Source organism: Miniopterus natalensis, chromosome 1 (assembly GCF_054644295.1).
Source record: "Miniopterus natalensis isolate mMinNat1 chromosome 1, mMinNat1.hap1, whole genome shotgun sequence".
NCBI lineage: Eukaryota > Metazoa > Chordata > Mammalia > Chiroptera > Miniopteridae > Miniopterus > Miniopterus natalensis.
The window spans coordinates 23321584-23336044 of record NC_142081.1 but is presented as its reverse complement, the minus strand read 5'-3'; the positions used below and the strand labels follow the sequence as shown (position 1 = coordinate 23336044).

The 14461-nt window shown below is 44.2% G+C and overlaps 1 protein-coding gene across 1 annotated transcript in view; it reads right to left on the bottom strand.

The window, feature by feature from the left end:
• The window catches only part of MAP3K9 (mitogen-activated protein kinase kinase kinase 9), a 69399-nt gene that overhangs the window by 24176 nt on the left and 30762 nt on the right, over positions 1-14461 (bottom strand). The window contains exon 3 of the mRNA XM_016211896.2: positions 3163-3343. Within this exon, the coding sequence (XP_016067382.2) occupies positions 3163-3343 (181 nt within the window). The remainder of the gene's footprint in view (positions 1-3162; positions 3344-14461) is intronic.

The window sequence follows — 14461 nt, the reverse complement described above, 5'->3', positions numbered from 1 at the left end:
TGGCATGGCTCAGAGGTTGAGCATCAATCTATGATCCAAGAGATCACAGTTCAATTCCTGATCAGGGCACATGCCCAGGTTGTGGGCTCAGTCCTCAACAGGGGGTGTGCAGGAGGCAGCCAATTAATGGATCTCGTCATTGATGTTTCTATCTCTCTCTCCCTCTCCCTTCCTCTCTCTGAAATCAATAAAAAAATATATTTTTTAAAAAAGAAGAAATACATTTCTACCTTGTTTAAGCCACCATATCTATAAGCTCTTTGTAACAGCAGCTTAGTTTAGTTAATACATTAATCATGTTAGCCTATGGTCAAGCAATGAAAAGTATCAGGTTAAAGCATATGAAATCGCTGTTTTCGTAGGTCACAAACAGTTGAGTATCAGTGCATAGGTCAACCTAATGAGATCTGGTCATATATTTTAAGTAAAAAAACACTCTCTTCTTCACAATAGCTGCTTCACCCTGTAATTTCTGTGTGTTGAAATAAGATTCAATATACAGAAGCTACAAAGCATCACTGAAATAAACGGACAGATATCCCATGTTCATGGATTAGAAGCCTTAATATTAAGATAATAATACCTTCCAAAGTGATTTACAGATTTAATATAATCCCTATCTAAATCCCAGCTGTTTGTTTTGTAGAAATTGATAAAATGATCCTAAAATTCACATGGAAATTCAAAGGATGCAGAATAGCCAAAATGATCTTTAAAAAAGAACATAGTTGGAGAACTACTTCCTAATTTCAAAACTTACTAAAAAACAATAGTAATTAAAACAAGGTGGTATTGGTATAAGGGTAGACACATAGATCAATGGAGTAGAATTGAGAGCCAGAAGTAAACAATTACATTTGTAGTAAATTGCTTTTGAGAAGGGTGACAAGACAAATCAACTATGAAAGAATAGCCTTTTCAACAAATGGTGCTGGGATAGCCATATGCAAGAGAATAAAGTTGGACCCCTACCTCACACCACATTCAAAATTAACTCAAAATGGAACAGAGACCTAAATTTAAGAGTTAAGATTATAAAACTCTTAGAAGAAAACATAGGTATAAGTCTTCATGATCTTGGCTTAGGCCATTGTTTCTTATGTATGACACCAAAAGCACAAGCAATCAAAGAAAAAATAAATTTGACTTCATCAAAATTAAAAATGTTTGTTTTGAAGGATACCATCAAGAAAGTGGGGGAAAAACACCACCATGAAAAAACATAGAATGGAGGAAAATCATGTATCTGATAAAGGACTTATATCCAGAATATATAAAAAAGTCTTTCAACATAAAAATAAAAAAACATATATCCCAATTTTTTAAATGGAAAAAGATTTGAATAGACATATATCCAGAGAAGATATAAAAATGGCCAATAAGTACATGAGAAGATGTTCAACATCACTAGTCATTAGAAAAATACAAACCAAAACCACCATGAAATACCACTTAATATCTACTAAGATGGCTATAATAAAAAAGACAGGCAATAACTAGTGTTGAGAGGGTGTGGAGAAATTGGAATTCCTATACATTGCTATTGGAAATGTATGTAAAATGGTATGGTCAGGGTGAAAAACAGTTTGGCAGTTCCTCAAAAATGTAAACGTAGAATTACCATGTGACTCAGCAATTTCACTCCTCCGTATATACCCAAGAGAACTGATAACATATGTTTACACAAAAACTTGTACACAAATGTCCACAGTAGCACTGATCACGATCACAGTACCCAAAAAGTGGAAATAACCCAAATGTCCATTAACTGATGAATAATGAATAAACAAATTGTGGTATATCCATAAATGGAATTTTATTCCGCTATAAAAGGAATGAGGTTCTGACACATGCTAAAACATGGATACACCTTGAAAACATTATGCTAAATGAAAGAAGTCAGTCACAAAAGATCACGTATTCTATGATTCCATTTGTATGAAATGTCCATAATAGCCCCAGAGAGACAGAAAGTAAGGTGGGGTTGCCAGGGCAGATTAGGAAATGACTTCTAACAGGTATTAGGTTTCTTTTTTGGGTAATAAACATATTCTGAAAATAGATAGTGGTTATAGTAGGTTGAATGGTGGCCCTAAAAGTTATGTCCATGTCTTAATACCCAGAGCCCGTATTTGGAACAGCATCTCCCCTAGCGTCTCTGGAGGGGGTGTGGCCCTGCTGACACTAATTGTAGACTTCTGGTCCCCGGATTATAAATCTTTATTGTTTTAAGTCACAGGGTTTGTGGTAATTTGTAACCACTGCCCTAGGAAACTAGTAACAATGGTGACTGGTATAAGACTTTGTAAATTTACTAAAAACCACTGACATTCTTTTTAAAGGGTAAACTTTATGTAATATGAACAATACCTCAATAATGCTATTACTTAAAATACACATACTTCCAAACACACAAGCTCACTTTAAAACACATCAGGAAGCAACGGCCTCACAGACCGAAGTGCAATGATAACCTATAGCCCTTTCTTTTGCATACCAAGGTGATGCTACTGTCTCACAGCCATGAGGATACACATTCTGTGGATGCTCATCCTCCCATCCGTGGGGACAAGTTTTAGATCTATGTCCTTGTGACCTCTTGGGCTGATGGCTGCTCTAACCTGTGACTCTGTATCTCTGAGCACATGCTTGGGACCGGTCTTTTGGCATTTCTATATCCATATTCGACAGATAGACTACAAAGGTTAACCGGATAACTAGGAACGATAATTCCCAGCCCACCAAGGGAAGAGATAGCATCAAGAATACTTTTTGGCCCAGGAGCTTACAGTGAGGACAAGTCCCACAGTAACAGCCACTGTTGCTAAGCAAGCCAGGATGACCCTGGTGAAGGTCTCCAGGAATGGCTGAATGTCTGCACCACCCTGGAATCTACTGATCTTCCCTAGGGAGCAATCACCAACACAGAGAGGCCTGCGCCTAGGCCTGTACTTGCCACAGCACTGGAGGGATTTCTGGTAGACGAAGGCACTGGAAACTGTCGCTGGCAACATGGGAATTAGTGTAGACTGCTCTGAAGGGGTCGCTTATACCTACTTGGGGTTCCTGGGAGTCTACGCAACCTCAGTTCTCCAAGTCCTAAAGCATGTGTGCAGCCAAAACAGTCGTGGGGGACACTGACCCTGTACCCCTGGACCTTACCTCCACACATCGCTGCCTTTGGAAAACATGGAGGCACGAATGACTTCGGGTGCCATCCAAGCATATGTCCCTGCCGCACTCATCTTGGTGGTTCGGTGCCATTCCCGAGCCAGGCCAAAATCAGTGATCTTCAGAATCTTGTTGCTCAGGTCTCCATTCTCCACCTTCTGGAGGATTAATACTGGGCAAGGAGAGGAATACAGAAGAAACCAGAGAATCTGCATTAATTACACGGAAAGAGCCAAACACAGAGCCCTCCTGCCATCCACCTGTCCTCTCCTGCAGGCTCCATCACGCAGCTACCATGGACTGACTGGTGGTAGGAGCCATCATCTCTTAAACAGCCACAATGCACCCACTTTTATGGCAAGTCTTTTATGGGCATTATCTCCAACCCGCACAACAGCCTTATGAGGTAGGTACTATTGCCATCTGTGCTTACAAAGGAAACTGAGATGAGGAAACCAAACTACAGCATCATTAAATAAAATTTCCAAGGCCACCCAACAAATAAGCCAGGACTGAAACTCAGGCAGCCTCACTCAAGAGCCTTCTCTCTTAAGCTTTATAGCATCTGGGCCTGTTCACACCTGGGGAAGGAGCTGTGAGGTCACAGCTGACCCTTTTGAGGAGGGGCTACTTGGGCCTCCTGGCTGCAGGGGCACCCCTGGGCTATAAACAGTCTCAGACCACAAGGAATGGACATGCATGTTGGATTTTCAAGGTTTCCGTGTCTGAACAGTTTCCATGAACCAATTCAAGTTACTTTACTTAAGCTCTTAAGAAAACATATTTTGAGACACAGAGATTTCTCCTTAATCCAGGAACTCATGCCTACCCATAGTGAACTGGTGGACAGGGCCAGAGGGCACACACATGTTCACACCCATGACCCGCTCTCTGTGAACATGGCCCAGGAAGGAAGAACTGGTGCACTGAACTGGTTATACCCTGGGCCCTGTCTCTCAAGTTCTAATGCCAAAGAACTGGGGTGTGGGAGCCCTCTCGGCGTTCCTAGGATAGCAGCTGAGGCAGCCACCTCACTCACAGCAGTTCCAGTGCTAAGTGTGCCCTTGTGGGAGCCAATCTCCTCCACAAGGGCAGAAACGCTAATTGAGTACAGTGCTGTAAGCTAAGCCAAGGAACTCTGCCTGAGGGGGCAGCGAGTGAATGCTGTGGATCTGTGGAAGGCAAGCCTCCATTTTCACAAGTGGGATGGTTCTGAAGGCCTGTGGCAAACAACCTCTTGTGGGCCAGACGCTGAGCCACATGGAATTCAGGGAAAGAAGAAAGATTCTCTCTGCCAACTCAGAGTGGGGGAAGGGCGATTTTAGGGCAAGGGCCTTAGGTAGGTCCCTCAGTCACACAATTGTACCTTTCCTGCCCTGCCCCACCCCCAGCAAATGTCCACTGAATTGTTACCACATTAAAAGGGTGTGGACCGAAGATCTCTAAATCCTATGTGCTCCTCAGTGTAGGACTCAGGGGTTACGAGAAGCCACAGAGCAGGAGTGCCAGGCACTCTCTAGATCTAATGGACCAAGTCTCCTTCCTCCACACCCTCTCCCCTGACACTCCCCTCCCCACTCCGAGCTTCCAGCATCCTGAATGGGCCCAGGCCCCTGAATGCTTAGGCAGATGAAAAAACAAAAACAACAACAAAAACCCTTTCTCCATGTCATCTACTAAAAAATCTTTCCAGGTTCTTCTGTGCCTCTCTCCGAGCCCTCCTCTAACAGAGACAATGGACAAATGTGCACTCAGGTTGCTGACACTAAATAAAGTGACAGTAAAGAAGCCCGTCTTTCCCTCTGTAGAGGGGCCACCAGCTGCTGGCCATTTCTCTCTGAGCAGCCCTGAAACCAAAAGTTCAGAGAGAACCCCCCCACCCACTTCCAAAGTCAATGGGTTTAGTCCTGTTACCCTAAATCTCCAGGTGGCTGGCCCAGGGTGCAGTGGAGAGGGGGATAAGTGTTTCACCATATATATGGAACCAGCTGAACTTCCTCATACTCTGTGCTGGGAGGGGAAGCAGAGAAGTTTAGATTCTGTTACAGAAAAAGGATTTTTAGCAACTGAATGGCATACTAAAGGCGATTTTTTAAAATAGACTAGCCTGGCCAGCATGGCTCAGGGGTTGAGCATCGACCTATGATCCAGGAGATCGGGGTTCAATTCCCGGTCAGGGTACATGCCTGGGTTGCAGGCTCCTTCCTCAGTGGGGGGTGTGCAAGAGGCAGCCGATCAATGACTCTCTCATCATTGATGTTTCTCTCTGTCTCTCCCTCTCCCTTCCTCTCTCTGAAATCAATAAAGATATATTTGTAAATAAGTAAAATAGGCTAGCCTGTCAGATGGTTTAAGAGGGATGGGAGAATGATGGAGATGGGGCAAGAATCAACCTGGAGACAGTCGGTGTAAATCTGAACGTCTATAGACCGTGCAGGTGCAGCCCAGTTTCACCTAATCCCCACTGCTCCCTGCTGTCTTACACCCAGCTGACCTCAAACATTTATCCCAACAGACTGGGCCCCTGAAGGCATCTGAGTTAGAAATCCCTGGCGATGTGCCCTACCCTCAGCCACAAGGAGAAGCTGTAATTAGAAGACAGCTAGTAATCCTGGCAGATGGTCACAGGCAAGGATTCTCAACAGTGTCCTGACATACTGGTATCAACAAACATCTATTACCAGTAATAATTATGGTTACACTGTCTGTGATTACATTTTTTTTAAATTGAGATGAAATTCACATAATATAAATTAATCATTTGAAAGTGGACAATTCAATGGTATTTAGTACCTTTTCAATATTGTAAAACCACCACCTCTATCTAGTTCCAAAATCTTTTCATCACGCTTCCAAGGAAACCCCATACCCATTAAGCAATTGTTTCCCATTCTCCCCTCCTCCTAGGCCCTATCTGCTTTCTGTCTCTGTGGATGTACCTATTCTGGATGTTTCACGTAAACAGGACCATATAATATGTGACATATATGGTTACTGTACTTAGCATGCTTTCAAGGTTGAGGCACATTATGGCTTGTATTGGTACTTCATTCCTTTCTATGGCTGAATAATATTCCATTGTATGAATATACCACAATGTGTTTCTCCATCTGTCCATTGATAAAACATTTGGGTTGTTTCCATCTTTTGATTATTGTGAATATTTTGATTAGTATGAACAGTGCTATGAACATGTGTGTATATACATTCGTTGGAGTACTTTGGTATATATACCTAGGAGTGGCATTACTAGATTATCTGGCGTTTCTATGTTTAACTTTCAAAGGAACCACCAAACTTTTCCACAGCAGTTGAACCACTTGACTTCCCCGGCAGCAATGTACAAGGGTTTCAGTTTCTCCACATCCTCACCACACTTACTCTTTTTCTTTTCTTTTTTTTAATAGCCATCCTAGTGGGTGTGAAATGGTATCTCGTTGCGGTTTTGACTCCCATTTCCCTAATGATTAATGATGTAGAGCATCTTCTCATGCACTTGTTGACCATCTGTATATCTTCTTTGGAGAAATGTCTGTTGTTTGCCTTTTTGTGTTGAGTTATAAGACTTCTTTATATATTCTAGATACAGGACCCTTATCAAATATATGATTTGCAAGTATTTTTCCTTTTATGCAGGCTGCCTTTTCACTTAATAATGTCCTTTGATGCATAAAAAATTTTAATTTAGATGAAATCCACTTTATTTTTTTCTTCTGTTGCTCATGGTTTTGGTATCCTATCAGAGAATTCATTGCCAAACCCAAGTTCATGAAGATTTACCTCTATGTTTTCTTCTAAGAGTTATATGGTTTCAGCTGTTGTATGTAAGTCATTCATCCATCCTTAATTTTCGTATATTGTGTGTGATAGGGGCCCAACTTCATTTTTTTGCATGTGGATATCCAACTGTCCCCATGCCATTTGTTAAAGAGGAAAGCTATACCTTTTAGAACAGAACAGAGCCCAATTCTTTCCCAAGATGCTTTCCTAGGAGGGAAAGAAAGGTTATATTCACAGCAGCTGACATTTCTGTACACTGTAGTGAGCCCATTCTAAGCCTCGACCACTGACAAACAGTTGCAGCAGTGACAAATTACTGTGCTTGACTCCTTGGAAACTTTAAGAATGCTTTAACAAAATTTAGTGAATTCCATCAAAGTATATTGTGTGAACTTCACCTCTCATGTGTGGGGCAGTGAAATAAATACTGAGAACAACTGAGAAGTCAGGCCCAAGTCAGTGGGGGCCTGGCCAAGGTAAGGGGAGTGGAGGGGAAAAGATGCATTTGAACTAAAAGCCTAGTGATGAAACAGATATAGGGGCTTGATGGAGAAGGGACAGGTCTCCAGCCTTTCAGACAGAGTGGTGATGAGCCTAACGGAGAAGTCGAGACAAAGAGGAGGCCAAGATCAGTCTAGGGCATAACAGGCTCAGGCTAATGGTAACAAGACTCAGTATGGGACAGAAAAAAAGAGCAGGCAACTTAAATCCCAAGCTTGACCTCTCCATGTGGTCCTGGACAAGGTTCATAAGCCGGGCCCCTCTATTCCTGCTTCTGTAAAATGGGGATGAAGATTAAAGGCAGTATCAGAATAAGCACCTAGCAGGTGGCCTGCCACATAAATAGGCACTCAGGACACTACGCTGTTATTATTTCTATTACAATTAAGTTTCTTGAACATAAGTGAAAACCACAGGCCTCAGTAGCCAAGGTGTTGAGGTGGGAAGCCTGGCAGTCCCTGACACACAGTAACCCCAGAATAAATTATTACTGTATCAATAAGTGAAATGGTTGATTAAATAATAATGGTAGCTACCCATTATTGATCACTTACTATGCAGTAACATGATATATGTACGTGATATATGTAAACAGGCTGACATACATCACCTTAGTTAATCCTAAAATCAACCTGTATGAAGTAGGCATCACTATGTCCCCCATTTAACCCATGCCGAAACAGACACAGAAGGGTTATGCTAGCGAGGGGTGGAAATGGGGTCTGGAGCCACATCTCTCTCGAGTGCTGTGCCACCCGGAGGACAGAAAGAAATCTTAAGCATCTTTAAGGCCTAGTTGATTAACCAGTCTTCACTGCCCTCCCTTTTCCTGAGTTACTCCTTCAGCACCCGAAGCAATACCACAGGATTTAACATTATATGCTCCTTTCAATCATCCCACTGCTGCATGTACATGTTTCTTCATCTCCTCCAGAATGTGATGGAATACAGGGGCAAACACCTCCCTCTCTTCTGGGGCCCACAGTCTCCACTGCAGGAACCAAGCACGGGGCCGGGCTCCCTGAAAGAGCTGACCCCTCACGGTCACTGATCCCACTGAAGGAGTTCTGTGCCTCATTCTCAGGCTCTGCACTGCCCCATCCTGTTGTCGCCGGGGGTGGGGGCATCTTCCCAGTGTTACCAATCCCTGGGGGACTAAGCGGAGCCCAGTGCTTTGCAGGGAGGATAGCGACCTTGGAGAAAGAGGAACACCACCTCAGCCAGGTTCACTAGTGACTAGCACATCCCGCTGGTGCCGGGGAGGGGAACCCAGGGAGGACAAGCTGGGGACTCTGCCAGAGAGCCTTCCAAAAGCCATACTTCCGGAAATACACGCGACAAAGCTGAACACCAGGTTAGGACGAAGTGTGCATCAGTGAGGGCTTAGGAACTGTAAGGGCTGCAGTCAGGAAGACAATCACGGTTTTCCAAACCTCGGTAACTCAAGGACATTATTCGTGATAATTTCCAGATCAGGGTACCACCTATATTCCATTTACTTAAAATGGACTTTAAAATGACTTTTTTTAAAAATTACTTAAAGAAGAAATTTTATATCATAACAAATGGAAAAAACAAATATTCGCCACTAGGTACAAATAAATAAGATGAAAAGAACTTGCTAAGTTTCAGCAGATCCTGATGCTGGCCAAAGTTTGGAGCCTAAGGCCTGCTGTCTTGGTTAGGAAGGACAGAAATGTGAGAGGAATAAGGGCAAGCTAACGCCAGAATGAATGATTCTCTGGACTATCAAATATCAAGCGGTCGAGTGACTTCCCACAGGGCTCAACGGTGTTTAATACAGACCATCCAAGAGGGCCTCAAGGCCATCCCCTGCTGGGATATCAGAGCGGGAACTGAGTTGGGCAGGTGGCCCCACAGGCTTCCTGCGATGACCTCCCATCGTTTAGCTGGAGGCCAGGCTCTCAAAACTCGGCGTATAACAGATGAGACTGCCCCATATGTCCTAATGGTAAATGATGACTTATCATTTTGAGATTTTTTTATTTATTAGCACAAGGGGCTCTGCTTTGCTAAACGCTCACCTTGGCACCCAGGCTCCCATCCCCAGATCTTCATTTGGTTCTAAAGATTCGGCATCATCTCTCCCAGATTAAACAATTGGTCTAATAAAGTCCATTGTCAAATGTATATACACATAGAAGAGTATCTATAAAACATGTATTACGGTTTAAAGAAAATAAGATGAAAACCCTCGTGACCCCATCCAGCCTCTGAGAAACTCCAGGTGTCCCTTTCTGTCACAGCCCTCTCTCTCCCCAGATGTCACACAATCTTGACTTCTGTTACTCACCCCTTTACTTCTCTTTGTAATATCACCTCCCATTTCTATATCCCTAAATAAGAAGCTGCTTAGTTTTGAAAAAGTGAGTGAGACAAGCTCAAATGTAGCTGTGTGTACTAGTTTCCTGGGGCCACTATAAGAAATTAACACAAAGTTGGTGGCTTAAAATAATAGAAACTTATTCTCTCTCAGTTGTGGAGATAAGAATCCTAGTCCAAAATCAAGGTGTAGGCAGGGCCATGCTCCCTCCAGAGGCTCCAGGGAAGATCCCTCCTTGTCTCTTCTAGCTTCTGGCAGCTGCTGGCAATTCTTGGTGCTCCTCGGCTTAGGGTAGCAGCACTCCAATCTCTTCATCTGGCCCTCTGCCCACTGGGTGTTTGCCTGTGTCTTCACACAGCATTCTCATCTCTGTGTGTCTATGTCCAAATTTCCCTCCTCTTGTAAAGACACCCGTCACTGGATTAGAGCCCATCTGCGCCCAGCATGACATCATCTTCACTTGATTCCATCTACAAAGACCCTATTTGCTAAGAAGGTCACAGTCACAGGTTAGGCCACCAACATATCTTTTTTAGGGGACATAATTCTACCCCCAATACTGTATAACAGTAAAAATATTGCCTGTGCTAGATGAAGCCTCCCAGAAGGTAATAAGCTAAACAGACTATTTGGCCGCGGTCCCAGAGAATTGCCAAAGGCCCTTTCTGGGAAAGTTGATAAGCAAGATCATAAATGAGTCCCAACAATATTGGTAGGTGGCCACAGTGGGGACATCTGACAGTGCGGATGTGGGGGAAGGTGCAGATACTGGACATCCGTCAGGAATACAGTTGAGGGAGTGAGCTCCTCTGATGCTGTCTCTAAAGTCACTATGGCCTGCCGCCGTTTCTCAGGCTTGGGCACAGGAAACACTCTGTCTCTCCAGTCAGCAGAGCAAGGAGGGGTGAGCAGGAGCTTCATCAGTACAGGAGCCAGATAGCCAAGTGCAGATAAGAATCAGGACCAGGCTCCCCAGGTAGTCAGCCTCAGGTTAAAGTGATGGAACACCAGCAGTAGGGGAGGAGGTGACAAGAGCCTGAGTCCCACTGCCCATCCTCTGTGTCTGGTGCAGTGTTCTCCTGGGATCTCCCTTCATGGTACTCAGGGATTTCCCTGCATCTCTCTCCTGTGTTAATTCCTGTGCCCTGCACCCCACTTTCTCCTTTGACTGGTTTCCTGTCTTGCTTTGGTGGCATGTGTTCTCCAGTAGCTCCTTAGAAAGAGGAAGGCACTTTTTTCTGTTAGAAAATTATATATTCCACCCCCATACTTAGTACAAAAATGACTGGAGACTTTCCTTCATAAATCTGAAGGCATCATGCATTATATTCTTGCTTCCAACACTGCTGTTAAGAAGCCCCAGCCATTTTTAAAAATATATATATCTTTATTGATTTCAGAGAGAGAAAGGGAGAGGAGAGAGTTGAAACATCAATGATGAGAGTCATTGATCGGCTGCCTCCTGCACGCCCCTGACTGGGGATTGAGCCTGCAACCCAGGCATGTGCCCTGACCGGGAATCAAACCGTGATCCCCTGAATCCTAGGTTGATGCTCAACTGCTGAGCCACCCCAGCCAGGCAGCCCCAGCCGTTTTGCTTCCTGGTGCTCTGTACGTAGTGCATCGTTTTCTTCTGGGAAATTGTTAGTCTCTTCTTAATCCCCAGTGTTCTGAAATCTCAGAGGGTGGAAATTTACTGAATGCTTTCAAATCTCAACATTCATGTCCTTTAGTTACAGGGAATTTTCTTGAAGTATTTTACTGTTAATTCCCTTCTGTATTTAATTTCCACTCTTTCTCTAGAACCTCTACGCAGATATTGGGCTTTCTAGACTGCTCCTCCAATTTTCTTTTTTTTTTTTTTTCTTTCTTTTTTTTAAAGGAGAGGGGAGAGAGAGAGAGAGATAGAAACATCAATGATGACAGAGTCATTGATCGAGCCCGCAACCCGGGCATGTGCCCTGACCAGGAATTGAACCCCGATTGCCTGGATCCTAGGTCGATGCTCAACCGCTGAGCCACGCCCGACTGGGCTCCAACTTTTTTCTCTTCTCTCTTCTACTTTTTCCAGCTTTTTTTCTTTTGCTCTTCTTTCTAAGGCATCATCACTTTATCTTCTAACCCTTCCATTGGATTTGCCATTTCCCTATCACAGTTTTAATTTCTAAGACAGCTCTTTTTTGTTCACTGAACATTTAAGAAATTGAGCGGGGCAAGCACACACATAGCTGTGTGGCAGCTGTTTTTGCAGTGTGGGTATAATATATTTTCTTTTACCTGAGTGTATTACTGGTGGTTCTTTTTCATTTCTCTGTTTTCTCCAATATTGTGTGTTCCAGCTGCTTTTTCTCCTTGGGCTTTGGTCTCTAACACATTTTTGCTCAGAATTATAGTAATCCTTGGTTGTCTGTTCATGATTAAAAACCAAATCGTGCTTAGGTTTTAAAAAGGAAGTCTTTAGGTTTTAAAGGTACATACTGAAATATTTACCAGAAAAAAATTTTTTTAAATGATATTGCAGATTTCCTTCAAAATCATCAAGGGTGGGGAATGAGTGGGGTGACAGAAGATATAAGATTACCCACGAGTTGATCACTGTTGAAACCATCTGAGTACATGGGGGTTTGTTATGTCATTCCCCTTACTTGTGTATATGTTGTTCATAATAATAAGGTGGGGAGGTTCCAAAGCTGAGTAGAACCTCTAAGTACACAGAAGGAATCTGTCAGCTTTGAACTTCGCTGTAGGGAGATCCAGGTAAGCCTAGACAAGAGTGTTGGAGGTCATTTCTCTTGAACTGGTCAGCCCCAGAGGGCAGTACTGTTCCAAGCTGCTTGGAAAATAAAGGTCTGGCTGCCAGTGTGCTGGGAATCAGGTCATAACAAGGGCAACTGGTCTCAGGACGTAGGCTTCGGTACAGAAACAGTGACTTCATCTTCCCGCTTTAAAAAATAAAGTACCCACACTCTCCACATGCTTGGCGTCCCCTAGTCCAGAAACTGTTTCACCCCTTCCAAAGGAAAGGCAGTCAGGTGGCTGCGTGGAGAGCGGAAGGAAGCGGTCCATGGACCCAAATGCATGTCCTACAAATGCTGCCCAATCTTTTCTATTTTAGCACCCCCTTCACCCCAGTTCCTGAGGTACTGGTGTTGCTAGCTCCTAGACTTGTAAGGAGTCTGTGATATAAACAGATTGATTGGTCCTTTGTTTTCCTCACTGTCAGCGTAAGATTCTCTCTCTCAAATATCCTAAGCCAGTTACCACTCATCTACCCGTTTTCCAGCTCCCAAAACTTTACTGCTGTTGTCTCCTCTCCTGTTTACCTTGTGACTTCATTTAGCTGGGTTGCAGGAGAGCACCGCAGATATAGTGTTTGTATGTATTTAATCTGCCTTCTTAGCCTGGAACCCTGCCTATGGTTTGTCTGTTTTCTTGAGTAGGGAGAAGGAAACTGGTACCCTGCAAGGGCTTCCTACTTTCCTTGGCTTAGTTCTTCCATCTCGCCCAATATGCCAAATCTGTACTCCTGCTTATTCCTGCCAAAGCTCAGATCAGCCACCAGATCTGTGTCACAGCATCCTCTGCCACCTTAATAAGGACAATTTCTGAGCTTCAGCAAGGAAGGAAGAAAAGAGCGACACGTGAAGACCTAGAATGTCTGGTTCTGCCGCCACTTTGTGATCTCCACTGGGATCCCATTCTCCCACCTCTGACCTCTGTAATTCCTGGAAAGTAGTGTCAGTCTTGCCTGGGCCCAGCCAAGCTCCATCACCCATCTGAGCTGCAGAACAGCTAAACTCAAGGGCAAAGAGAAATTAGGCAGAGGATTCTATCACAGAGAAATCCTGCGTCCATAGAGGCAGTGAGGCTCTGGGTGCCTGAGTCAGCACTGGAGACATTTGCTTCTCACAGCATGTTGTCTCCAGTGGAAGAAGCAAGATCTCAGGCTCCAGCCCCACAGGCCAGACTCCCTGTTGTGCTGACTCAGCAAGAGCCACATGGAAGAGCCTGACTCATGGACCACTACCATGTAGTGAGGACACGGCCAGTACGAATTCCCAAGCCCCTCTTGGCCCCTGGCCCTCAGCTCACTCTGTCCCTCCAGGCAAGGCCAAGAGAGGCCAGACTTGCTTACAGAGGCAAATGATTCACCACCTAGACTCCTTGACTCTCTGTCTCAGCAGAGGTGTGGTGTAGCCTGGAGACGGCAGGGAGATGCCAGCAGCTGCTAAGGCCCCAACTGGGTTCAGCAATGTCAGCAGAGCTGTACCGAGTCCACCGGCATAACCAGCTAAGCTGTGCTTCCCAACAAACATTTGGGCCCAGGAAGCTAGAAGACCCTGTCAGAAGAACTACAGACAGGTGGAGAGAATTGGGTCCTTGGGATCTACCCCCTCTAGGTATAGAAGAGGAAACTATTGGATGTGTGCAAGACAGTCCTGGAAAAGCCAGAGAACACTCAGCACAGTGCCCTTGTCCTGCGACCTGAGCTAGAACAAAGCTGAGCTATAATGGCCTCCCTTCCTATACCTGTAACCTGAAGAGGCATACAGGTGCTCAATAAAGATCGGTCTTGAATGAATGAGTGAATACAAATTATCTCAAAGGTTTCTGATGAAGCCAGTTAAGGCAGTGGTCCCCAAATACCTGTTTGAGGACACCAGA